The sequence below is a fragment of the Haemorhous mexicanus genome, chromosome 22, assembly GCF_027477595.1.
Source record: "Haemorhous mexicanus isolate bHaeMex1 chromosome 22, bHaeMex1.pri, whole genome shotgun sequence".
In the NCBI taxonomy this organism is placed as follows: Eukaryota; Metazoa; Chordata; class Aves; order Passeriformes; family Fringillidae; genus Haemorhous; species Haemorhous mexicanus.
In genome coordinates, this window is record NC_082362.1 from 10,627,847 (window position 1) to 10,654,682 (window position 26,836).

Consider the following 26,836-nt stretch of genomic DNA (forward strand, 5'->3'; position numbering starts at 1 on the left):
ACGACTCCCAGTGATCATTACAAAAAGCTCCTTTTAAAATAGGAATAAAGAATCAATATTTCTACCCAGCAGAAAATTTCTGTAAACCCTATTAATAAAGGATCTGCATTCTTTCACTTTCAGTTACTCCTGCTGCCTTGGGAAGTTGCTCAATGCCACTGGAACCACGTGGAGATTCTGCCAATGCCCTGTGAGACAGCAGCCCAGCCCCGCTGCCAGGGGGACACCCAGGGCCCCCAGCCAGCCTCCTTCTCCCAGGAGAAAGGAGAAATCCAGCACTTCTCCATGGTTTCTTGCTCAGGCACTGTCACCTCACCCTCCAGCAGCTGCACTGGGGCTAACTGGAGCTGTCCCAGCCCATCCCTGTGGCTCCATGCTCTGAGCAGGAGGGTGCTGTGCAGTGGTGCAGCCCAGCACTGCAGGGGCTGCAGGCTGAATCCACAACTTCGTTGTGGTTTTTAACCAGAGTGTCATTTCACAGGAGCTTGCCCCGGTGATTCCTCCAGTCAGATGACAGGGGGAGCACCAGAAGTGTGTCATGTCACCTCATTTCACAGCCACATCTTGTGGGAGGGCCACTGCTCCCAGCGTCGTGGCAGCACTGGTTACACCTCAGGGCCACTGGTGCTGCAGTCAGGATGATAAAACCCATCCAGCCTGGATGGATGGACAATTAGCAGGGAAATGAAGCTTGGATTAGCACCCTTAGAAACAAGAACCTGGTAATTAGCTTTTGCAGCCATAACCCAGCCCACTGCTGTTCTCAGAGCCTGGCACCACTTCTGATTTCCAGAGCACACAGGGGTACAAAGGGATGGCAGTGACCTGCAGGGGGGCTTTAACTGGGATTAAAGGGGAAGCAAAAGTCACCAGCAGGAAAGAAAAATAATTCCTAAGCCTCTGTAAACAAATACACCCCATGTGGAGGGCCAGAAGGTTCTCTGTTAGGCAGACAGACTCCCTCTCTATGGGAGGGTACAGGACTGGGAGCATGGCCCTGCTCTGCTGTCCTGGGACAGAGACTGCCTGACCCCAGCCCTGCTCATCCCCAGGGGACTGTCACACTGCCTGGGCACCTGTGCCACACCAAGAGGTGTCCTAGGAAGTGCCCATGCACCATCCCATCAGCAAACTGGGACAATGTGGGCAGGAGTGAAGCACCACAACATGGGTACACCGGGGGCCTGGATGGTGCCTCTTCATCAACAGCAAAAGCAGAAAGAAAAGGGGCCTGGCTGCTCTTCTGCCAGAATCCAGCCCTGTCCTTACAGGGAAGGGGATGGAGATGGCCAGAACCATTCCAAAGGCACAGTTACCTCAAGGGGAAAACCCTGGAGGGATGTCACACATGTGACAGGACACGCAGTGGGGCTCCTCCAGGAGGAAATGTGTATGGATGTAAGAGTCAGGGCTCAGCTCCATCCCAAACTGCCCCTGAGAGTGCCTGATAAGGGTCTTTGTACACACATCTGGACCTCACTCAAGCTCTCAATTCAGAGTTTCTGGGCATCTTAATAATTTCCAGATTTTTTCCACCTCCTCGTACGAGGATGTGCTACACTTTCAGCAGCCCAACAAAGAAAGGTTTAATTCTAAGGCTAAAAAAATAAAAAAAGAAAAGGGAAAAAAAGGCAGGGAAACTAAAAATCACTATTTTTGTTTAGTCTAGTTTGGAGAATTAACCTTGCACTGGGGTACTCCTGGGTCAAGCAGAGCAGTCTCAGCCACGGGAACCCAGGAGGGCTGAGCTGGGGAGTGAAAAGCCTCTTATACCCAGCACAAGAGAACAGGCTGTCAGCCCTCAGCCCAGGATGTCTCACAAAGCCCTGGTTAACAGCCTTCCAGGGAAAGCAGGGCTATTTTGAGGAAAGCAGAATGCGAATATCCACAATGCACAAACCCCCTTTGAGCCACCCAAAGACAAGGAGACTTTGTGGTGCCAGCCACGTGTGAGGGGCTCCCATCACCTTGGGGACAGCGTGTCACTCACAGCACGGCCAGCACACCAGGCAGCAGCACAGGGGCTTTCAGCTTACTCTAAAAAATGCACTGAGTGTGGGTCTGTTGATTACCACATTACTGATCCATGGCTGGGGCTTGGAATTCAAGGGTCTGGGACGGGGTGCCCAGAGAAGCTGTGGCTGCCCCATCCCTGGAAGTGCCCAAGGCCCACAAAACCTGCAAAATCCCACCCTGAGAGGGAGGAAGAGCCACAGGTGCTGGGAGTGTCACAGCCAACATTTCAGTCAGCTGCTCCAGAGCCTGACATGAGACCCTGGCTCCAGGCTCAGCTCATCACCCCTCTCCCCTGCACTGCACCCAGGATGTGCATGACTCCACCACACTGGGACCTGAGGGAAAGCAATGACTCCATCCCATTTCTTTTCCAGCTACTTTCACTCTTCCTTAGAAAAACAGGTGTCTCTTTGCAAAGCACCTGCTCCTGTCACAGGAACAACAGTCTGAGGACAGCTCGTTTGGGTTTATTGTCCCCCTGCAATGTTTGGAGCATCTCTGGCCTCCCACGTAAATTCCAACTTCCATTTATTAAATACCTCGCTGGCATTTTCTTTTCACTGTCCTACTGCTCGTTTAATATTACATTTGACATTCTAAGCTTTATGGATGGCAACAGAAGCAGAATGGATGAGCTAAAAATAGCCTGCTAGGGAGGCTGGAGCTGGAAATAGGCTGGGGAGCAGCAGCCCCGCTGCCCTCTGCCTGCCCCTGCCTTGAGACACGGCCAGGAGAGGAGGGGGAGTGACAGGGGGCCAGCCCATGGAGCTGGGCATTGCCAGCTGAGCCACCTGGGCATGGGATAGGCATGGGACAGGCATGGGGACAGGGACAGGAGAGGAGGGGGAGTGACAGGGGGCCAGCCCATGGAGCTGGGCATTGCCAGCTGAGCCACCTGGGCATGGGATAGGCATGGGACAGGCATGGGGACAGGGACAGGAGAGGAGGGGGAGTGACACGGGGCCAGCCCATGGAGCTGGGCATTGCCAGCTGAGCCACCTGGGCATGGGACAGGCATGGGGACAGGGACAGGGATAGGGACACAGCCAGGGAGGGGACAGGGACACGGGCAGGGATGGGGACACAGATGTGGGAAGGATGGGGACAGGGACACAGCCAGGGAGGGGACAGGGGCATGGACAGGGATGAGGACAGGGTGTCCCAGTCCCTGCTCACTGAGCCACTGCAAGCCCCCTGGCCTCGTGCAGGGGCTGTGAGAGCCGGTCCCCTCCACGGCTCAGGGACACGGGGACACGATGCCAGTGTGACAGGAGCCCAGCACTGCCCCAGGCAGCTGTGTGTCACTCCAGGCCAGCTGTGTGCCAGCCCCAGCTCGTGTCCCATCACACACACTCCTGGCCCTGCAGGGGCTGGCGTTCAGCTGCAGACACAGCTCAGGGCTGTGACTCAGTCCCAAGGCAGGATCGTGGCTCATCCCCTGCTCGTGGGCTGAGGGAGTGACATGAAGGGAACACTCAGAGATGGGGGCACCTGGAGGGGGCACAGGAGTGGGAAGGGGATATTTTAATTACCCAACAACAAACACCAACACTCCAAACTGTTTCTCTTGCTCTTTCTGACGTTCCTGGAGTGTTTTCACCCTGTCCCACCCTCCCTGCTCCCTTCCTGGGCAGCCTTCCACCTGGGAAGGGATCCTCCCAAGAGCTCTGTGCTACTCCTCCCCTCCCAGGAGATGCCAAGAGCCAGGTGAGGCTTTTCCAGCCCACGGGTGCAGATGCAGGGATGAAGCACCCAACACTGTCCCTGCCTGGGGCACAGCAGCACCTGCTGCTCCCCCCAGCACCTCCCCAGGGCAACCCTGAGCCCTGCCCCAGAGAAAAGCCTCTTGTGGGACTAACCAAGCCTATGGAGTGTGCCCTCCTGCTGTGGACAGGGAAATCCTGGAGGGGAGCTCTTCCCTCCCACCAGGCAATCCCTAAATTCACAGCCCAAGTGTTTCTCATTTATTTCTCTCTTGTCATTGGCTCTGCTGGGTGGAGGTGGTTGGGGTTTGTTCTGCTCCTTTGTTTTAAGGCAGATTAACAGCATTTAGGAATTGCACAAAGGCAGTGAGCCTCCCCCCAGTCCAGAGGCACTCAGGTGGGACAGGCAGGAGAGCCCAGTGCAGGAGGGGCTGGGGGCAACAGGACAGGCAGAGCCCACAGCATCCCTGTGAAGTGGAGCAAAGACTTCCCCAGGAGCAGGAGCACTGCCCAGCCCTGCCCACCACCCCACCCCACACTTGGCCAAGGGGACCCTCACTTTTATTTCACATGCATATTGCAGGGAGCAACAATATGAGGAATATTATTTCAGTGCCCTGGGAAAAATTAGCAAGTCAAATATTGAATCGGGCCTCCAGCATATGCCAAGGAGATTGCTTTGATCTTATCCACACTAAAAGCTCTATTATTAAATTTAAAGTCTGTGAACACATATCAGACCGATATACAATGCATATCTGAATACACATTTGAGAAGCAAAGGATGTTTTGACAAAGGGAAAAAGAATATTTTAGCCGAAAATATCAAAGTTACTGCAGCAATTGAAATACAAATGCCCCTTTTCATCTGGCTCAGGGCAACCCACAACCTGGCACCTGCCTGCCACTGAGGAGCAGCTTCAGCTGGGCTCTCTGCTGGAGGAGCTGAGCTCAGCCCCTCCCCAAGCCCTCTGGGCTCTCACACCAGCCTGCTCTGGGGAGCTGCCTGGGCAGGGGGGACACAGCAGGGGCTGGGCAGGGCCCCAGCTCAGCACCCTCCCAAAGGGATGGCCCCCCAGCCCTGGGCAGGGCACACAGAGCTCCCTGGCACCCACACTGCACCAGCACTCACCATTTTATTATTGATTTCGTGGAAATGAATTTCACAGACTTTTTCCACCACGTCTTCGTTTTCAAAAGTTACGAAGCCAAATCCTATTTGATGAAGATACAAAAAGGGGAGGGGGTAAGGAAAACATCAGTTAAGTGTAACAATTTCATTTTAATAAAGCATTATTTAGCCATTGGGACTTGGGAAAACTTCCATAACAACACACAGGTGTGGCTACACCTGCTGCCTATGGAGCTGTTCCTGAGCCTATGGCAGCCTAATGGAGGGAAGAAGCATTGTCTGAGGGAAAATTAATGTGGTTCTGTTCCAGCTCTTCCATAGGATTTAATGGAGAATTAAAACCCCCTTATGGATTTTTGGATCCATCCTGCAGAACTTAATGGATAGTTACACCCCAGTTACATGATGGCTCGGAAACTCCAATAAGGCTGGATTCTCCTTTACACCTTATAGGTTTTTAAGAGCAATCTCTACAAAACCCAATTATATTTCTATGGAACCATATTGATTTCATCTCTTGTTTAATTCCACGGGACTTCTCCATTAGAGCTGACTCATTACACGACCCAAAAACCATAAAAATCTGGGAAGACAGAAGATGATTCCTCATTTACCCCTGGCAAGGAGAAAAGCCCCGGTGCCTCCCAAAGACAGAGCAGCTCTGTGTGCTATGTGTGCTCTGGCTGCTGGGTCAGCCCCCTCCGGAGGTGGTTATTTGTCCCTTTCTTCCTGAATTACTTCCTCTAATACCTCATCAGGACATCCTGAGGCCTCCAGGAACCCATTACACTTCCAGCCTCTGATCTAATCGTTCCTCTCTTCTCAGGGCTGCCTCCAAGGGCCGAGGGTTTGGGCTGGTTTGGGCTGTTTGATGCCTGTGCCTGCTCTGCTGGGGCTGCACGGGAGGCATCGGGCAGCCCACCCTGCTCCTGCCTAAACAAAGAACCTCAGGCTGATGAACAAACCCCAGCTGGTGTGCTGGGGAGGGCTCATGAGCTAACATCCACACTCATTATGCTAATGAAACCGAAAGACTCCAAGAAGGGGGTGAAGTGCACCCCAAACTGGGAGCTGCTGGCCTGCACTGGTGAAGCACTGCACAGGGACAGGACAGCCCCAGGGCAGCCCTGCCTCTGGCTGGGGAGCAAAGGGCATCTCCAGGTGAGCTCTGAGCAGCTCTTCTGGCAGTGCACAGTACCTGCAGCCCCGGGGAATGCTCCCACTCCACTTCAGACCCTCCTACTGGGGGAAAGACCGCCAGGGATGGTTTCCAGCCCTCCTCCAAGGCATCACACAGCACACCAGGCTCAGCACCCAGAGCAGGCAGCAGCTTGCATCTTTTTACATAACTCACGTCTTTCATTTGCCTTCTAAATTACTCCATTTAAATCTACCTTAAACAGAGCTGCAGTTAAAGCTCGGATTTTTGTGGTTGAGTGCCCGACTCTGGCATCCCAGGCATCCCCGAGCTGGGAGCGGAGGGTGAGATGGCCGGGCTGGGGCTACAAGTCATTAATTGTTCGAGCACCAGCAACATCTTCATCATTAGCAGCTCATTAGCGAGTGCTGCAGTTGAGGATTCCTCTTTCAGCTTGCCTTAGGTCTCGGTGCCAGGATGGAGGGCAGGGGGAATTTGGGAGATTAGCCCTAATATGTGAACATGGCAGCGCTGCAGTCATTACGTGTCTGGACTGGAAACATCTCCCACCCTCATCCCACTCCATATGGCTTTAGCACAGGTCTATCAGAAATTATTTATCTGATTAAATCAGGTGGCCACCCAGCTTTCTGCATTTCCAGGTTCTACAGCAATGAAACAACAACCTGCAGGCGTTAGCAGGCATTTGCAGGTTTCTGGAAGATCTGTGGCCCGGAGAGGAAAAGGAGAGGAGAACCAGAGGTGACCTCTCCAATGCCCAACACCTCAAACTCAGTGGGACCAACCAGAGGATTTCCACCTGCAGGCTCACAGGCACTTAAATTCCTCCCTGGGAGGGTGGAAAGGGTCTGGAGCCCCTTGGGACAGTGGAAGGTGTCCCTGCCATGGCAGAGGGTGGAATGAGCACCCTGTGGTTCCTTCCAACCCAAACCATTCTGGGATTCTTTTCCTGTTCCACTTTGTGGGTACCAAATTCCAGCTTTTAATAACTGCACCCACACAAAGATCCCCCTGCACGCACGGTCTCATTAGTTCCCATAATGAATACAAACTCATATTTAAATTACCAAAACTCTCAGAAACCTTCCTGGGCTAAATAGACAATTATTTCTTCTGAGAGGTACTAAGAGTCAACAAAAAACTGGTTCTCAGAAAGTGTATGGAAAAGATTAACCCAAAACAAAGGCGGCTGTTGAAAATGGTGACAGAAATAGGATTCTGGTTGTCAAGGAGCACACGTTTTAAAATGAAATTATACTGCATCCTTCTGAATGAAGCTATTATTGGAAGCTAACAAGCTCTATTTAAGAGATAAGCATTTAACAGAGTCAAACGGTTGGGTTTTTTATTCAAATGAATAAAACTGAATATTCATTTGAATAATCTTTTCTGTAAAAGAAAAGACAAAGAAGAGGGAGAAAAATAAAGTAAGAGGCAAACAGATGCCCCAAATGAGAGGCTCTGAGCCAAGCACCAGCACTAAAGGAAGCTGAGACATGGATCCATGACCTTCAGGTGAAAAACCCTCCTCTGGAATCTACTGGGAATGAGGAGTTATTCCACTCCATTCATCTGCTGCAAAAGGAGTCAGCCCACTCCATTCATCTGCTGGTTCATGGGCACCAAAGAGATGCCAGCCCAGACTCCTGACATCCAGTGGTGGAGGACACATCCTCCAACACACTGTGACACCAGACACAAGAAGATTTCAGGAAGAATTTCTTCATGGAGAGGGTTGGAAGGAGCTGCCCAGGGAGGTTTGGAGTGCCCATCCCTGGAGGTGTCCAAGGAAGGGCTGGAGGTGGCACTCAGGGCTGTGTGCTGGGGACAGGGTGGGGATGGGGCACAGCTTGGCCTCAGTGATCTTGGAGGTCTTTTCCAAGCCCAGTGATTCTGGGATTCTGTGTCAAACCTCCTTGGACCCCAAGCCCTGCTCAGCCACCAGGGCTGCCCTGTGGGAAGGTGGCTCCAGAGGGTCAGCTCAGCAGGTTCTGCCATGGTATTCCAGACACAAGACAAACATTGCTCAGAGAAAGGGACTGAAACCACACACAGATTAAAATACTGTAAAAGAACAGTCAGAAGCCATAAATACTATTAAGAAGCCAGACTGAAGATACCAAAGGTCAGGACTCCCGTGCTCTGTATTTTGGTTTTTCCCCACACTCTAACCAGCTACATTTCACACTTTTGTCATCACTTGAGAGTTTTTATGTCAAGCTTGGTAAGATATAGCTGAGATGACGACACCAGGGCTATGAAATGCATCTCCTCTCCCTGGCTGGCAGCACCATGCCCAGAGCCCCAGGTCTGGCTGCACAGTGATCCGTGCCACAGCTGTGGCTGCACACGCAGGCACGTCACTGCCTGGCAGAGTGACACCAAAGCAGCTCACCCGGGCAAAGGTCTCCCTGGCAAACCTCTGCTGGCCTCTCAACGAGCAGAACAAGGTGATTGCATCCAGGCCACAGAGGTTAAACCCAGGCTAATGCTGGGGTTAACCCTGGAGGGCTCTGACGGGCAGAGCAGTGCCACAGGTACAGCACCTCCACCACCACCTGGGGCCTGAGCCAAACCCAGCCCACCAGGCAGGCACAGCCCCCAGGGGCTCTCAGCCACCTGGGAGATGCCCTGGTGGGTGAACACACTGCACCCAGGGCCTGCTTTAGGTGCCAAGCTGCCTGGAGGTCAGTCACCTGCTGATGTGGAGCAAGTCACCCAATCTCATCTGCTGCGCTGCCTGTGCCCGAGCTGTGCCCACACTGCTGCTCAGCCTGCAGCTGGCACAGCCTCCTCCTGCACTTACAGCAACCACAGAGCTCCTGGAAATGTTCTGGGAACCAGGGGATCACCAGGGCTCTTCTGTCCTGCACAGCAATCCCACAGAACAAGGGCAGGGGACAGGAGCAGGGAGAGGACAGAGGAGGAGAATGCACACCCCTATCACACCAACAGGGCTCTGCCTAAACCTGGCTCCTGCTGCTCAGCAAGAACCACCCCACAGTCACTGTGAGTGCAGGGTCAGCCCCCCTCTCACACAGAGTGCTCCACAGGCCCACCCTGCTGCTGACCCCCACCCATTCCAGTGCTGGGATCGGTCCCTGGGGTCCCCAGTTCCTCCAGCCCTGCCGTGGGAGCTGCCCAAGGACTGGCTGTGCTGACAGATGGGGATATCCAGCCAGACACCTCCCAGCAGATTCACCAGCAAACAGCAGCTCAGGCTGGGCTCCCCCTCTGTGCCAGGGCTCTGGAGCTGACCTGCTCACTGCCCCTGCTCCACTCCTCAGATCTCAGCTACTTCAGCTCTGAAATGCAGAAAAGTCCAGTCCTGCTGTGGTATGATTTATGCACCTGCTTTCTTGTTTATACCCATAGTTTTGGCAGCTGGTCCTGTGAAAGGTAATAAAATGCCTTTCAAAAGTAAAAAAAAATTTAAAAATGAAGAAATGTGACCAGACAAGCCAGGCATAATAACATTAAAGCCCGTGTCAATTAATTTTTCCTCTTCTTGATAAACGAGCCCCATTCCATCCATTAATAATGAGGGAAGAAACAAGAAAAGTTGACACTAGTTTAATTTATTTTCTCAACTTGCCTGGTCATATTTCTCCCTGTTGCAAAGCTTTCCAGTGCTGCTGGGAATTGCAAGTGGCTCCCACACAGTCGATGCATAGATTGGTGTGAATCAATACCATTCTGCTTTATTCACACATCCCTTGTAATCAGAGAGGAAAAAGTTCCTTAGTAAGCTCCCAGCCTGCCAAGCTGTCTTATAAAAATAATAATAATAATAAACTGGCAGGTGGGGGCAGGGAGGGGGATGTGAAACCAAGTCCTGTGATCACTGTCACCAAATCTTGCCTTTGCAGATGAACAGAACGCCGAGCAGAGGGGACAGGACATTTTAATTACCCAGAAAACAGTGAACCATGGGTGTTTTTAATTTCTGTCTGCAAAGGTACTACAAGTCATTACCCAGAGTCTGGGAATGGGGACCTGGGGTTTAATGCTGTGTCAGGGAGGAGCCATTCATTCCTCAGCCCCAGAACCCGACAGCCAGGACTCGAAAACTCAGCCCTGACTGTGCCACCTCCTTATGCTGTGCCTTTGGAGAAGCCACTTAAATATCCCCTGTGGTCTGCATCCCCCTCACTTCCTTGTCCCCTCCTCTGAGTCTTCATACCACAACTCAGCTTGTCAGAGCCAAAACCTGTCTAGGACAAGAGCTGACAAAAGCTGTTATTTCCTACTATTGCAATTTCCTGTGCTGCAAACACACAGAAAGAAGGAGAGGTTCAGGTTTCCAAGGGAGCAATTCTGCACACTCAGGGAACACAGCCATCACCTGAGACACACACCTCAGATTTTACCTCACCTCCAAGGAGGGTCTGCTGGGGACACTGGTGAGCACACCTGAAGGCACCACCTGCTCCAAGGTGAACAGGATCTCACCTCACCCTCGTGATGACCAGAGCAGCAGATGGAAGGGGAATATGAGGTTAAAACCCGTGGTCAAGGATGGAAAACATCCTCCCTTACCTGCAGCATGTGCTCTCCAGCCCTGCTGCAGGGACTGACACCCAGCAGACATGATCTGCCTGCATGTGCACTGGGTGTTAATGCACACCTCGGGTATGGGGCACAGTCAGGCTCTCCTGGCACACACAGACACCTATTTAAAGTGCCAGTAAACTCTCCATAACAGGTGAGTAAATTCTCACAATGAAATGAGCAGGTAGGTGAGGCCAGCCCTGCTCAGGCACGGCAGTCAGGGCACAGCTGGACAGAGGGCACCTGCAGGATCCTCCTCTGCTTCTGCCTGGCAAAGCTGCAAGGCTCAGGCCCCTGGCTCCTTCCTCCCATGGCTGTGTGGCATTCCCAAAGTGAGAACTGCTCAGAAAGGGGAGGAGGCACCTCGGGGTGAAACGGGGCAGAATCCACCCAGAACGGCTCTGGGGAGGGACTTTCCTGAGGGGAGGATGAAGAACACAGGGACTTGTCCCTGTCCAATGAGCCACTCTGAGCCAAGGTTTCCAGTTCAAAGGGCACCAGTCAGGGCTGGGCTGGGGTCCCAGGCAGAGCCCTGGCAGAGGCAGGAGCAGCCAGGGACCCCCCTGCATGTCACAGACCACGCTCGTGGCAGCACCACCTCCACTCCTGGTCATAAATTTTTCATAACAACAAACCTTCATTAAAATTTTATTTTATTAACGTTCTGAAATCAAACCCAAGCACTGAGTACATAATGACTGAGACGCACACTAGGCTGAGCTTACTAAATGCCACTTTTATCATATTGTTAATTAACAGAAACGATTAATGCGCTCGCAGATCATTTAGAACATTAGCAGTGACCTAAGAAAAATTGCAGGTACGTGTGATCCATCTGCACTTTTCCATCAGAATTTTCTACCCAGGAGGCCCTGAAGTTTGCTCCCAGTTCAGCTTCTCTCTGCTGGGGACATCCGTGTCACAACGGGCACAGATTTGTCAGCAGCTCGGGGATTAAAGCACCGGGCTGGACTGGGAGCTTCTGCAGGAGAGAATTATCTCCACCTTTTCTTCTTCCTCCCTGTTTGGGAGCAGCCCCACCCTCACAGCCTTTCACTGCTCCCTGTTATTCAGGTACAGATTTCCCAGTCTCTGAAGGAGCCAATAGTATGGAAATGCTGCTGGGTGGGAGAATAGAGCAGACTCCAACAGGTTTCTTTCTGCTATCAGAGAAGAAAACCCCAAGTATTTGTAAAATCCAATTAATCCATCTACAACCAGAATGGGAACCTTGTGCTTCTGTCTATTCATTAGTGAGACCTACAGGTTTTGGCAGCCAGGAGAGACAAAGGCCACCACCCTGGGTGCCAGGCAGCCCAGCCAGGCTCCCATCAGAAAATCAAGCCCCTGATGCTGCCTCAGCCACCGAGTGCCACATCCTGCCATCTTTATCTGTTTGCCCACAGGCATCAGATACTCTCTGCCCGTCAATTCCTCCACAGTTTATTACCAAATTTCTAAAATATTACATTTTTTATTATATCCAAATTCACTTTATTGCATTTGACAATACAGATAATCACATACCATATGCTCTAATGTCTCGAACCCAATGCATGTTGACAGCAGTTTTTATTCATGATGCATAATTCCATCCAGGGCTGACAAAGGCAGCACAGAACCCAGCCTGGTGTCAGGGTTTGGAGGGGGGGGGAATCCTTTTTTCCATTTCCTTTTCTTCTTTTTAACAACAGATTTACAAAACTGGGAGGAAAGATGCTTTGCTTTCCGAAGAAATAGGAAATTGGCTGAAAAGATGGGCTTATCAAAGAGATGTCTTCAAAATATTAATAACGTGTGGGGGTTGTTATTGTAATTATTTGCACATGAAACTTGCTGCTAATGGGTGAGAGAAGCCCAAGGGCTCATCAGGGGGGAGCAGAGGCTGGGACAGTGTGGGGGGCACAAGGCTGGACCCCCACTCCTGCACATCCTCCTGCCTGGCTGAGCTGACTCAGAGCTGAGACCAGCTCCTCTGTCCCAGGTGAGGGTGGGAAGGCACACCTGGGACGGCTGGGGGAGAGCCCCCGTGTGAAAACCCAAACAATCCCACATCCCAACCTCGTAGCCAGGCAAGAGATCCAACAGCCTGAGAGATGGCCACGCTGTGCTAACCAAACAGGATGCTACGTCTAAATTAAGCTGTAATGACCCGCTCCGAGCTCTTTATTAGCCAGGTAATGATCATTTAAGAGGAGGTTACTATCTTGAGCCAAGGGCACCTAATACCATTACTGAACTTGTTAAAACCTGCCAAGCAAGTCATTATTTCCAGCACTATTTCTTTTTCTCTTAACACAGCTTTCTGCCTCCCCCCTTGTGCGGCTGGGCCGTAAATCCTGGGATCAGGCAGGCTTGGTCACCCTTCCCCAGGAGCCTGAGCTGACCACGAGCAGGCTGGGCACGAGACAAGAACTGCACAAACAGCAAGTGCTGAAAAACCCACACTGGATGAGCTTCCTTCCACCCCAAACCATCCTGTGACTCTCTGCCAACAGGATACTGAGCTGTTCTCCTACTCGTCCCTGTCACACCCCCCAGGAAAACAACACTTAATGCCCCACATCCCCCTCCAACCTCCAGTCTTGCAAAGGCTCATCCAAGGAAGAGAATGAAAAAGAGGGGAAAAAGTAGGAAAAAGCCCAAAGCACACAGGGAGCTGCTGTGGAGCTCTGTGATGGCCCAGTGGGTGCTGCTGGCACGGGATGTGCTCGCCGAGGCTCGGAGTGGCACGGGCAGGGAGCAGAGCCTCCCTCAGCATCCCAGCCTGGACAGGGTTATGAATGACACCAGCCAGCTGCCAGCTCAGGAACTCATTACTGTCAAGGTAGAGCGTGGCTGGCTGCCAGGCCCCCAGCCCTCACGCTCGCTATGCCAGAACATCCACACACAATTTAATTGCATTATAATTTCAAAAGTGCTTTTCAAACTGGAAAAAGGCATTCACTGATTAACCAGCGAAGAGCAAAATTGTTTATGAAATTGAATACAAAAAGCTACAGAAATGTAATTGGGTTGTTCTAGCACCTAATTTTCAAGCCATTTTCCCACTTATTTAATCACGAGATACAAAAGGAACTGGTGAATTGACTTCATACTAATTAGATTACTCCCTGCGATACTCCAAGCCTATATTCCAACTGGTTGATAGTGCTGCTTTAAACAGAACAAAAAATGGAGCAACAGCTTGTCTGGGGCCATAACGCATTTGTTTCCCATCAACCCTCTCCTCCTGGAGGGCCATAAAACCCAGGCCAAATTCCCCCTAACCTGCCATTGCCAGTCACCCAAAAAGCACTGGCTTTCCCCAAAAGGAACCACCATCATTTGCCAAATGATCCTGGCTGCTCCCAGGCACCAGCTCGGGGCTGCCCACCACAGTGATCACTGGGGAGTCCCTCTGGAGCAGGGAGTGCCCACAGCTGGGATCAGCAGCACCGTGTAAAATGTCACGTGTGGTGACAGCAATGACCTCTCAGGCTCCCCAGCAGGGAAGAGCCAGTGAAGGGCAGCTCTGGCTCCCACTGCTGGGTGCAGGAAAAGCCCCCCAGGTAGAGCTGAGCTCTGGGTCTGACCACAGAATTACTGCCAGCATCACTAGGGCTGCTCTGAACACGTGGTGCAAAGTCATCTCTAGAGAGAAAATATGAGTCCTTTCCCAGCAGCAAGCCAAGAGAGCAGCAGACAGCTTATTTTATTCTAAATCAAGTCACTAAATTAACAGAAATTTTATCAAGTCTCTGGCTTCCTGAAGAACAGTATTTGAAGATCCATCTACGCCTGCTCCTTCTGGCAGAAGTTTTTTTTAAAGCTGCCCAAGACCCACTCTGCACCTGATACAATCTGCTCACAGCTTTTCCACTAATTTTAAATGTTATTAGGTGCAACATAATTGATTATATAATCAAATGTGGAATGTACATTATCAAGATATTGTAGCACTTCACAGGCCATTTAATCAGCATATCTGGGACTGTGCCAAAATGAATTAGCCTGCATTAAATTTCAAGTACATATTATTGGTTGTATTTGTCTCCATGTTTAAGCAGGCGCTTGCTCTTACAAAAGAAATCTGAAATCCTTCAATTATAGAAATAGGTTATTAAAAAAGTGCAAGTATCCTTTCCCAGAGCTGTCTCTTCTGCAGCCAAGAGCCCAAAGCTGTCTTTTCTGTGACAAAGAGGGGGGACAACATGTGCCCACCTGCAATGGGGCATTTGTGGGTGCCTGATATGGGGAGGCTGGGAGGGGCAGACCCCCAGCCTGCCCCCAACCAGGCCCACCCGTGCCACATCTCAGCAATGGTCCAGTTTCAGGCTCTGTCACAGAAAACCTGCCACCACCAGGAATCAGTGTCCCCTGGCTGGTGACAGGGCCGTGCTTCACCTCCTGAGCCTCTGTGTCCCTGGAGCCGACAACTCCCCCCATACTAAAAGGGATTGAAAAGACAGATTTTAATTAAAAAATTAATTTTTAAAAATTCTGCTTGATTTCAGCAAGTGGAGGAGAAGCACGAGGCAGCTCCGTGGTGGAGGAAGGAGGCCAGAACCTGCCACTGCTGCTGCTCCTCTCCAAGCACCTGCCAAGCCCAGAACCTTCCCCTTGCCTGTGCTGCTGAGCTTTAACCCCCCACCGTGGATTCCGGGGTGCAGCAGCTGCCAGGGGTGCCCCAGAGAAATGAGGCATCTCCAGAAGTGACTGTGCAGGGGAAATGTTTCCAGCAGCTCGCTCAAGGTGACTCCTGCCTACCTGGATCCTGCAGCAGAGGCAGCTCGGGGCTGGGGGCACAGAGCCCCCCCAGAACACACACAGCCCCGGGCTCCCTGGCTGCCAGCAGGGGTTACAGAGCCCTCCCTGCAAGCTGCAGAGGATGGAAGGCAGAGTGAAGGGCACTTTGCTGGGAGCAGGCAGGTGTCCTTCCCTCATTAACACTCCAGGAAGATGGATGGGCAGGTGAGGGGCCAGGCTCTGGCAGCTGTCACTGCAGTCCCCAGGCACAGCACCCAGCAGGGACACCCCTCCCCACAGGTGCTGCCAGTGGGACACTGGGGCAGCCCTGGCACTGCTGTGGGGAGGCACCAGCTCAGATTCACTCAGGTGAACGAGGCCATGGGGGCACATTCTGCAGGTGCAGCCCCACGGAGTGCAGCAAGCCCCCCACCCTCACTAGGGCTGTTCCTCACTTTAGTGCTTTAGCTGCTGGGTTTGCATCCCTCCCCAGCTGCTGCTGCTGCACCCACAGCCCTCTGACAGGCTTTGCTGCAGCCTGCATGGATCCCACCCTGCCTGGGCTGCATCCCAAGGCACTGCCAGCCCTGCCTGGGAAGGAGAGCACGGCCTCCCTGCTGACTCCATACATTACAATGCAAAGGAGCAACAAACCAGGCACCAAACTACAAAAAACTATGCAAGGAATTGAAATAATTGACTAGGGTCAAGGGAAATACCAGCAAAAATGAGCAGCTTAGCCTCAGGTTAAGCTAATCCCTCTGAGCTGAGCAGTATGACCCTCTGGGCTAAAACTTCAGCAGCACACAACATTCCTGGACATCACTGATATCCTTGGCCAGGGCTCCAGCCCTGCTGCTCAGGCACCGTCCCAGCATTTGCCTAAGCAAACCATGCAGAGTGCTGGGAGGAGAGAGCCTGGCCAGGACAGATGCTCTGAATGCACACGCCACTTCTTCCTCTGGATACACACGTAAAGAGCAAAGTATCTGCTCAGCTATTCCTGGAAAAAAGCTCCCAGCACCACTGAGGGTGTGGGATACAGCTTCACACATCCCTGCAAATGCTGACCCAGCTTTCCCCCTGAGCATGGGCTGAGAACAAGAAAAAACTTCCAACTGCTCGGGTGTGTGTTCCCAGGAAAGCTCTGACAGAAGTACACGAGGTGGGGGAAAACACCTTTTAAGGTAAGCTTGAAGCCTGATTTTTGTCCAGGACCACAGGTGAAGCGAGGTAACACAGAGTCACAGATTTTGGGATTGGGTTGAGCTGGCAGGGACCTTGAAGCTCGTCCCATTCCAATCTCCTGCCAAGGGCAGGACACCTTCACTAGAGCAGGCTGCTCAGGGCCCCATGCACTGCCTCCAGCTGTCACAGTGGCTCCTCATTAACACCAGAGATGCTCCTGGCCCCAGCATCCATCCCGAGCTCCACACTCCTCCCCTGAAACAGGGCAAACAGGCTTGCTTCTGCAGAGACAGCTCCAGATAGCCAGGAGTGATCAGACTGTACACATGTCCAGGGGCAAAGGCTGACAGAGGCCGCTCAAATGCATACATCACATTTTAAACACGGCATAATTTTGTTTTATATGGCAGACACACAGACCCTGACACCTGCTCTGATGGAAAACCTGAATCCAGCCCTGAGACGTTCTGGGGAGTGGCTCCCTGTCTGTGCTGTGCTGAGGAGGTGACCCCAAGGAGCTGTGCAGGGCTCGGGGCCAGCAGGCACAGCCCCCCTGTGAGCAGCCCCTGCCCAAGCTGCCCACCACCCTCCTGTGAGCCCCAGGAGCCCAGCACCACAGCTCTGCCCAGCCCTCCAGGGAGCTGAGGATGTTTCTGCTCTCCCAGTGCCTGTCTGGGCAGCAGCTCAGCCCTGCCAGAGCACAGGACATAATCCATTTATGGGGCCCTTTGTGGATATCACCAACCTCCCATTGAAGTGACCAGGGCAAACCTAACAGATCTTAATCATTTTTTCCACTGTTGGAAGCCAGCAATATAAAAAAAAAAGGAAAATAAAAGCCACAAGTGTATTTTGGGAGCACTGTTAGAGAAATCCCATTGTTCTTTGCTGCATCAATAAAAGCAGTTTTGCTGTTTGATAGTATAAAGTGCTCAAGAACCAGATGCAACAAAGGAGCAGAATCACCCTGGGAAAGGAAACTTTTAATAGGGACCACACAGAGCAGAGCAGCTCTGTAAAAGGGATCTGCTGGGAAAGGAGAAGGAAAACAAGACTAAGACAAGCACAAAACCCAGAGCCCTTTGCTAATAATGACATCTAAATTTTAAAGCATCACATCTGAGAAAGGCTTCCCGATGCTCCTCAGGTACAGCAGGTGCTTTCCTTCCTCTGCAGCCACTTTTCAGACCATGCACAGACAGAAGAGGCAAGAAGAGAGGGACTTTCTCTGCTGAGCCATCCAAAATCCATGATTTGTTATCACTTGTCTTCTGACTTCCTGCGACAGCTACAGCCCTCCCTGCTGTGAAGGGCTCCTTTGAAACTGTCTCCCCTCCATCCATCCCTGTCCCACCCAAGCACAAGCACCTTCCTCAGCTGTGCCCAGCCCCAGGATGCCAGGGGATCACACAGGCTGCAGGAGGGGATGAACAAAGCCCCACGGATGGACGGGCTCCTGCCACAGCTCCCCCCGACGCGCCGCCACGCTGCTCTGTCATCTGCCACCTTCAGAGGTGACCTTCTCCAGTGCCTCCTTCCTGCTGAATCCATCCCAGCCCCAATCCCAGGTGCACAGGCCCAGCAAAGCTTTATTAAAGCTTCCCTCTCCTCCCTGTGTTTGGTGACATTGTTTTATGGATTTCCCCCCGCGCTCAACCTTTGTTCAAACCATCGGGGAAAACGCTGAAATCTTTATCCTTAAAAACAAAAGCGCCAGGAGCAGCAGTCACAGCAGGGGAAACGGGGAACTAATTACACACCCTGAGCCTTCCCCGGGGTGTTCTCACAGTGCCCAGCCAGCCAGCTCCACGCCTGGGCTCGTCCCCAGGTGCCAGAGCAAGCCCAGACCCCAAAAAGCAGCCAAAGCCCGCGGATGAGCAGGGACTGGCCCCTGACCGGAGCTGGGAACACGGGGGGCGGGGTGGGGAGGCATTCCATGAGAATCCCCTTTGCCTGCCCGCTTTCAGAGCAGACAAAGAGCTCTCTGTGGAGGAGCAGTGTGTGTGAGATGACCTTTTCCCTGGTCCCTGCAGGCTCTGCAGAACAAAGCTGTGGCAGATCTCACCGCGGCTCCGGGCAGCGGGAAACGCGGCTGCTCCTTCGCTCAGGAGGCAGGTCAGGGCTGGGGGGGTTGGCATTATTCTGCTGGGACAGTCAGCAGTGCTGCTGGCTAGGAACCCTCTAGAGCCCGGCCTGATGCCCCATCCCAGCCCCACAGGCTGCCTCCAGCGACAGGCTCAGCGTGGCTGCGCGCTCCGAGCTCTCAAGCGCCGCTCTCAGACTTCCTGGCTGGTTCAAATCCCACCCTGTAAAGGGTAAAGCAGCCGACAGGGATCTGTGCACTCCCAGGGAGCAGGAACTGCTCGTGATGCAGCCCGAGCACAGAGAAATGCTCTGGCCAGGCTTCCTGCAGACAGCTCCCCCAGCAGATTTACACTTGCTCAGCATTTACTGGGTCACAGCAGGGCACTTCCAGGACGAGGGCTCCTTTGGACCAAGCCCTTCTTGTTTTGAGCTCTTGGGCTGCAGCTGCCACCAAAGTCAGTGAGCCCCATCTCCAAAACCTCCTCCACAAACCTACAGTTGTATTTAACTGGAGAGAAGACAAAGGAAATTTTGGGGCACAGCATACAAGACAGCTAGCTGCCTGTCTCACCATGAAATAAGGCCTGGCCATTCCCACAAGATTGCTCAGTGGCATGGGAGAGGTGGGAGCCCCAGAGGAGCCACCCCCATTCTGGGGGGCAAGAGTCAAAAGGACCAGAGAATGAAGCTGCCAGACTCCCACCTGATATTCCTGCTTGGCAGGACCTTCACCTCCCGACCCAGAAAGGGTCTATGTACCCTGTCTGCAAAGCATTTGGGTGGAAGGACCTACAGCATCTGTGGAAGGAGAAAAGAAACCCCAACAAACTACAGCTCAGCACAAACCCTCAGTGCCAGTCACCGGGAACAGGCTATTTATAGCTGAGGATCATTAACTGCATTAAAAAAGTTTGATGTTCTCTAACAATCTGTGTCATTCTGAGGCTCTGGCCTTCCCCCTGACGCTGGCTGATCACTGGAGCAGTGGTGCTGAATAGAGGTAATTATACACCAGCTCAATAGGCTGAGCCCCACTCCGAATGTGAGCGTGTCCTTTCCCCAGGGCTCTTGCTCAAATATTATTCCAGCTCCCACAGCCAACCACAGGAAGAACACTGCTATGGATACCCTCATAAAACTGCATAATTGTGAATAATGCTTTGGTTTTTAACAAAATAAATCACCACACACTAAAAAAGTGCTTATTCCAAGGTGGTGCTGGAAGAGATTGAAATGCCAAGTGAAGCGAGGCATCCCACTCCTGAAACACTGACCCTCTCTGGTATTGACCTGTTTCTGCTGGCCACAGTGGCTCCCTGGCTGTGGAGCAGGGCTGGGCTGGCAGGATCACTGCAGCACCTGGAGCCCCCCAGCCCAGGACAGAGGTGCTGAGAATGCCCTGGAACAGCAGGTCCTGTTATCAGCCCGTTATCAGCCCCTGGGCAGCTATTCCAGCCCTGCTCCAGACGTGGCACACTTGGTTCCCATCCAGCTCAAAGTTTATCAGCTTGTAAGAAATGTACAGCGAGGAAGCACAGATAACATGTGGCTGATCCTTATCAGCAGGCACAGAAAGCCCTTGTGATATGACACATCCAACACACGCCTTTGAAGACTTCATGTCTCGATCTGCTTCAGGATGGCATTGTGCTTTCAGCCTGCTGGGGCTGGCACCTGCCTGACACCACCCCTCCATCCACCCTAGGATGGGAGATTTGCAGCTCTGGGGGTGCATCATTTCCCATCCCTGGAGTGAGAGGGACTGGGAGATAATGCAGCCCCCCGAGGTGCCTGCACGGCCCTGCTCTGGCTGGGCACGCTCGGGCAGTGCCAAAACCATCTCTGGTCAGCTGTGGGAGCCAGGAAATCAGTATGCAAGCAGCTGGTGGCTGTTTTGATGATTTCAACATTCACCCAGCCCAGCTGGTGTCAGCCCAGCCAGGCAGACCCCACGTGACCCCACCAGCCAGGCTGGTCAGTGCCAGGGCTCAGTGCCCACCTGTGGGCACAGCACCAGCAGGAGGGCTGGGCACACCTGGGGCCTCATGGCACCAACCCCAGTGGCATGAGCACACTGAGCCAGGGTTTGTGGGCTCTCTGCTGGGTGGATCTGTGCTCTCACACAGAGGTGGACACACCACAACCCCGTGGTTGTCACACTGACCCCGGGTGCAGCCAGGCTGCTCTCCCTGCCCAGCCTCGCTGTGCCTTGGAGCACCTTCCCTTTAAGCTCTCAAGAATAAGGGCTCTCCTTCCAAACACTGCACACAGCCCTTGCTTCTCGAGCTGCCACCACAACAGAGCACTGGGCACAGCCCCACGGTGCCCTGTCCTCCCGGAGGAGGAGGAGGAGGGAGCAGGGTCTGGGGGAAGGGTGTGCTGGCTTTGCCTGCCCTGCCCGAGCTGGGAAAGTGCCCTGGATATCACCCAGAGACTCTGCAATCCCCACATCTGCTCTGAGGGGGTTTTCCCAACACGTTTTCCTGGCAGATCCTCCCATCCCTGCTCCCTGTGCTGAGGAAGTTTTGGGTGATCCCTCCGTGGCTCCTGCCTCCCTCCCTGCTCTCTCCTGATAAACATTGTGCTTTTTAAAGTTATCTTCTGCCCACAGGAGACACACACAGAGCAGCCTTTCTGCTGGTCACTGATGGGAACCTTCAACAGATCAGCAACAGAGATATTTCCACGTTTAAAATCAAGTTCAGAAAGACAGGTGGGGAAAGGGAAGAAAACATTCAGATAGTTGAGGTTTTCTGACTTCCTGGCAATTTTCCCATCTTCAGTGGAAGAATAAAAGGGTTGGGTATTTTTTAACTAAAATCCAGCTTTAAATTCAATATTTTTTTTTCCTCCCAAAAAAGCTTTTCCCTAGAGAAGAGTTAAGTCTCACCAGAAAATGCAGGGAAGTTGCTGTTGCCTATTTTTTGGAGGTCAGTGCCTTCTTCACATGCACCAAATAATCCAACCCCAACACCCTGCCCAGGAGATATCCTGATGCCCAAGGCCAAGGTGAGCAATGCCTGTCCTCAACTAATCAGCAGGTAATTAGCTGGAAGAATTCAGAATGAAGCTGCAGATGAAGAATAAACCTTCAGCCACTAAATTCCATCCTCAAATAATGAGACTTTATTTTAATTTCACAGTAATAACATTGCCCAGCAATCCCTCCTCTTATTTACCTCCAGGAAGGATCATTAGCATAAAAAACATAATAAAAAATATCCAGCAAGCAGCTTCCACCAACTCCTGTGTATCACTCATCATTAAATTTGGGAATTAGGCCCTGTTAATGGACACAAACCATCATTTTGAGCGTGCAGGCAGTGTTAATATTTGAATAAGCCAACAACAACAACAAAACAGAGCACTAATACATGCACGGTCATTCTTTCAAGCAGGGAGGATTCAGTTTTCATTTTCACAGAATATTAAACCAAATTTTAATTAGATTATACCAGAGCTTCCCTAATAAGTGCTTGCAAGGGGAACTCCACTGGGCAGAGACATGCTCTGCAGTGGAAGAGAAGAACCTGCCAGTTAAGTGGCTTCCTTGCTCTCCTCACTGTGGCCACCTCACACTTTGCCAAGAGGCAAAGTCAGAGATGTTCAGCAATAAAAACTTCTCTGGAACAGGAGAAGTGAGCTTGACAAACAGCAGAGGGATCAGGAGAGAACACAGAAGGAACAAAACCCTGCCAATTCGTGGAAGACGTCCTGTTCCTTCCCAGTGACCCAAAACACCAAGGTTTGCCACTTCAAACCATCTCAAAGGAACAGCCCCGAGGAACAGCTCGTCCAGGGGACCAGCACTGTCCCCACTGGGCCCCTGAATGGCTCCTGAAGCCACTGTCATGCTCGTGCCGTGGAGGAGGACATCAAACTGAGCCAAGAACAGCACAGAAGGTGAGGCTGAGGATGCAGCACCCCCCCGATGTAAGGGCACAGGCGCCGCGAAGGTCGGAGCTCCGGCGGCCACAGCGCGTCAGCGGGGCTGGGCTGGGCTGGGCTGGGCTGGGCTGGGCTGGGCTGGGCTGGGCTGGGCTGGGCTGGGCTGGGCTGAGCTGGGCTGGGCTGGGCTGGGCTGGGCTGGGCTCAGCAGGGCTGGGCTGGGCTGGGCTGGGCTGGGCTGGGCTCAGCAGGGCTGGGCTGGGCTGGGCTGGGCTGGGCTGGGCTGGGCTGGGCTGGGCTGGGCTGGGCTGAGCGGGGCTGGGCTGGGCTGGGCTGGGCTCAGCGGGGCTGGGCTGGGCTGGGCTGGGCTGGGCTGGGCTGGGCTGGGCTGGGCTCAGCGGGGCTGGGCTGGGCTGGGCTGGGCTGGGCTGGGCTGGGCTGGGCTGGGCTGGGCTGGGCTGGGCTCAGCTGGGCTGGGCTGGGCTCAGCTGGGCTGGGCTGGGCTGGGCTCAGCGGGGCTGGGCTGGGCTGGGCTGGGCTGGGCTGGGCTGGGCTGGGCTGGGCTCAGCGGGGCTGGGCTGGGCTGGGCTCAGCAGGGCTGGGCTGGGCTGGGCTGGGCTGGGCTGGGCTGGGCTGGGCTGGGCTGGGCTGGGCTCAGCAGGGCTGGGCTGGGCTGGGCTGGGCTGGGCTGGGCTCAGCAGGGCTGGGCTGGGCTCAGCTGCACCCTCACCCCCCAGACACCCCCTCCTGGCTCTGCCCCTGCCCCTCTGCCCCCTTCCCAGCCTGTCTGCCAGCTGTTCCTGAAGCCAAAGGCAGTGGGAGCCCAGCACCTCCAGCCCAGACCCCAGCACGAGCAGCTGCCTCTCCCCTGGCAGAGTGGGCAGCCCTGAAGGGCCCCGCTGGGCAGTGCCCACTGAGGGCTCTGAGCCCCCCTGCAGCCCCCTCCCCAGCCACAAGCACACCTGCCCAGGTCAGGGACACCTCAGGGAGCTCCAAGAGCAGGTTCTGGAGTGCATGAACACCAAGGGGTCCTTCCCTGCTCTCCACACTCCGACCCCGAGGCACAGCACTGCTCCCTGCCAGGGTGGCACCAGGGACCTCCTCAGTGCTGCACAGCTCCACTGGGCATTGTGCAAGTGCCAGAGTGCCCCAGGCCCTGCAGGGGATGGGGATTACCCAGCCCCTGGGGTTCCCCTGAGAACCAAGGCACCCACACCCCAGTGTCCCCAGGCTGACACTCCAGTTCCCAAACTGAGAAACGCCACGGAGCTGCCAACAGCCCTGGCAAAGAGCAGAGCCAGGAGCACACAGAGCCAGCCCGTGGCTGCTCACAAACAGCTCCCCTTGCAGCACCTCAGCCCACTGGTGGCTCTGAGCTGCTCGGGCTGGTGGCTCTGTGTGCCCTGGCCATGCAGGGCCAGCAGCTGGGCAGGATGGGACCCAGCCCTCATCCCCAGATTCCCATGCTCACCTCTGGTTAAAACAATACCCCCACAGCCCATCAGACACGAGGTTTTCCAGCAGCAGAGGCCACATGCTGGACCACAGGGGACTGAGAGGGACCCAGACAGAACCAGGACCCAGTTCTGGTCCTGCCAAAGCTGGCCATGGGTGACACAGCACAATACCAGCTCCAGCTCCATGCATTGAGGACAGGCTGCCCTAAATCAAGCACATCCCCCTCCATCAGCTGCACTTGTGACCAGTGGCCTTTTTAATATATTTTCCTTTACTTTTTTTTCCTTTCCACTTTTTACTCAGCTGGCCCCCGTGTTTACAGCTGGCTGCAGCACAAATCCTTATTTCATGTCACCCACTGGCCCAAGCTGTCCCCACTCACTGCTCCTCCTAGACAAGTTAATAAGATGGAAGGCTCCCTGGGGGCCTCGAGCCAGCGAACATTATCACTTGGAAGCAAGGCAGAAATACTGACACATCGGAAATGACTTCAAGCCTATTAATTACCCTTTCTTCTCTGGCACATCTTTGAGAGAGAGCTTGACAAATTGAAAGGCAGCAGAGAGCATCCTCCCCGTCCCAGGAGCCCCCACCCACGCCAACAACAGCAAAACACACCCCCCCTCCCCCCGAAAAAATTATTTGTTTTGCTATCAATTAAATCATCAAAAACGAGCTGAGACAGAGGCTGCCTGTCAGTGACAGATCTCCCTTCCTGTTTGTGCTCCTGTTTCCAGAGGCAGATGCAAGTCACAGAACGTGGAGCACTGGCACAGCTCTCCCACCCGGCAGGGGACACGGAAAATGCTGCTGCCCTGGCAAAGTTTGGAGCTTTCTGCTTCTGAATGCCAACCATCTGCAGTCACACCATCCCACCCGTGCTCCTGACGTGCTGCAAAACCCCCTGAACACCCTGCAGCCCCTCCCTCAAAATGTATTTTCAAATCCTTGCTGGCATAATTGATCCTAATTATTATAAGCATTAGATATTAAATGCATTCCTACATCCAGTGTGGCTTCAACTGTGGGCTTTCAGCAAGGTCTATTGTATAAATAAATGACTGGATTTCTTATTCAAGAGCTTCAGATGTGACAGTATTAATTCTGATGCAAAGTAGCCACGCAAGTTGAGATAAAGTCACTACCTGCCACTATGGCTTTATTTTTAAGGTGATTTCCATAATTTCTGGTTCAAAAAAGAAAAAAAAAACAACAACTTCCAAAATAACTGGAACAAAAAATCTTTGGGCTGTTACCTAGAAAACTATCATTAAATCATTTGTTCAGTTTTTATTAGTATCATTGTAATTAAAGGGAATCATATTTCAAAAACATCTCTTCAACAGCACTTATCAAACCCCATCCCTGCAGCCTATCAATTAGGATTACAATAACCTCACTCCCTTGTTGCCTTTGCCATTAGCATTTTGATTGAATGGCTGTTGAGAAGTGACTGCTACCAGAAGATTGTGTTCACAGAGTAACGTTTCTTTATTCCCTTCCATTGAAGCTTGTCTAGTTGTCTCCAGTTCCTACTCAAAAGAGACAAGACACTTCCAAAAGCACTAATTTTGCTGCAGGATTATTTTTTTTTTCTTCTCAGCGAGGTGAGATAGATTGGGTTAGGCTGGACACAGCTGCTGTTAAATCACCTGGGGGCAGGTGTGGGGGCTCTGACCTCGATGCTCTCCAAGCTCACCAAGCCCCAAAGGGTGCCAGGGCAGGAATGGCCACAGCCCAGCCCAGCACCTGGGGAACAGCCACCAGCCTCTGCCAACACCCTTCCAAGAGATCCCATAAACAATAATAACGATAATTTACAAAGCCTGAACGACCTGGGGAGGTTTTCAGCCATGTTTATTGCTACTAGTATTGAATGTTAAATGTTAACAATTTATCAGCCAAGCCCTGGCACTTTGGGATGCAAGGGAGAGAGCTCTCCTGCCATGATAGCAGCACTAACGAAGGGCAGAGCAGCAACCAATGTCACCAGGAGGGGGATGCATGCATTCCACCACTGCATGAATTATAACCACCAGAGTTCATTAAATCCACCACATCAAAATAAAAATGACCTGCCACGTCAGACAGTTCTATTTACTGATATTCCCACTGCTGATGTCCCCTCTGTAAATCACATTCTGTGGCACCAGCAGCAGTTATCCAAAAACATTTCAACTACTTGGACGTGCAGGAAACTCCAGCAGTGCTGGGCTACCCGAGCAAAACATCCCAGGGCCAAAGCTCAGCCTGACAGCTTCGAGGGGAAAATGAAGTGACCCCTGCAGGCTCCCAGTGAGGACAGCACTGAGCAGGGCAGAGCTCAGGAGGGATGAGAGGGGAACGTCAGACTGCTGGCACGGCTGGCACTGACCCTGGCAGCAGCTCCACCCTGCAAAGCTGTGCTGGGCAGGGGTCAGTCCTGCCGTGCTTCCTCCCCCTCCTCAGCCTCCTCCATCCCAACCCAGCTCCTGCACTCCTCGGGAAGCCCCTCCAGAGCCTCTCTCCCCTCTCCTCTCCTCCAGCAGCTCCCTCTTTGCTGGCAGGCAGCCAGGAGTGTGTAATGGTGCCAGGTAGCAATTTCATTTTTAAAATGCTCTTATCAAAGATTTAAGGTGAAAGATAAGAAGAGCACACTACATCATCATAAAGGAAACATTGTATAAGGCATAGTATTTTACAAATCAAAACAGTTATCAAAATGAAAAGGTATGAATATAAAAACAAATGGAGCCTGTGCTGTGGAGAGGAGGGGAGGGAGCTCTGGGTTTGGGGAATTGATCAAATTTCAGGTTTTCTTGACAAGTCTCAAAAGCCTGTGAAGAACGGGAGCAGCAACACTTCCACTGTCATTTTAAACCAGAAATAAAATGTCAGGTACATTTACAGAGAGCACATACACACACACTTATTTATATGCCTTTTCAT

At 52.7% G+C, this 26,836-nt stretch overlaps 1 protein-coding gene across 11 annotated transcripts in view; it reads right to left on the minus strand.

Moving 5' to 3' along the window:
- Positions 1-26,836, minus strand: part of MSI2 (musashi RNA binding protein 2) — a 204,581-nt gene that overhangs the window by 47,027 nt on the left and 130,718 nt on the right. For all 11 annotated transcript variants that reach the window (XM_059866263.1, XM_059866261.1, XM_059866262.1 and 8 more), the window contains one exon: positions 4,852-4,934. In XM_059866263.1, coding sequence (XP_059722246.1) covers positions 4,852-4,934 — 83 coding nt within the window. The remainder of the gene's footprint in view (positions 1-4,851; positions 4,935-26,836) is intronic.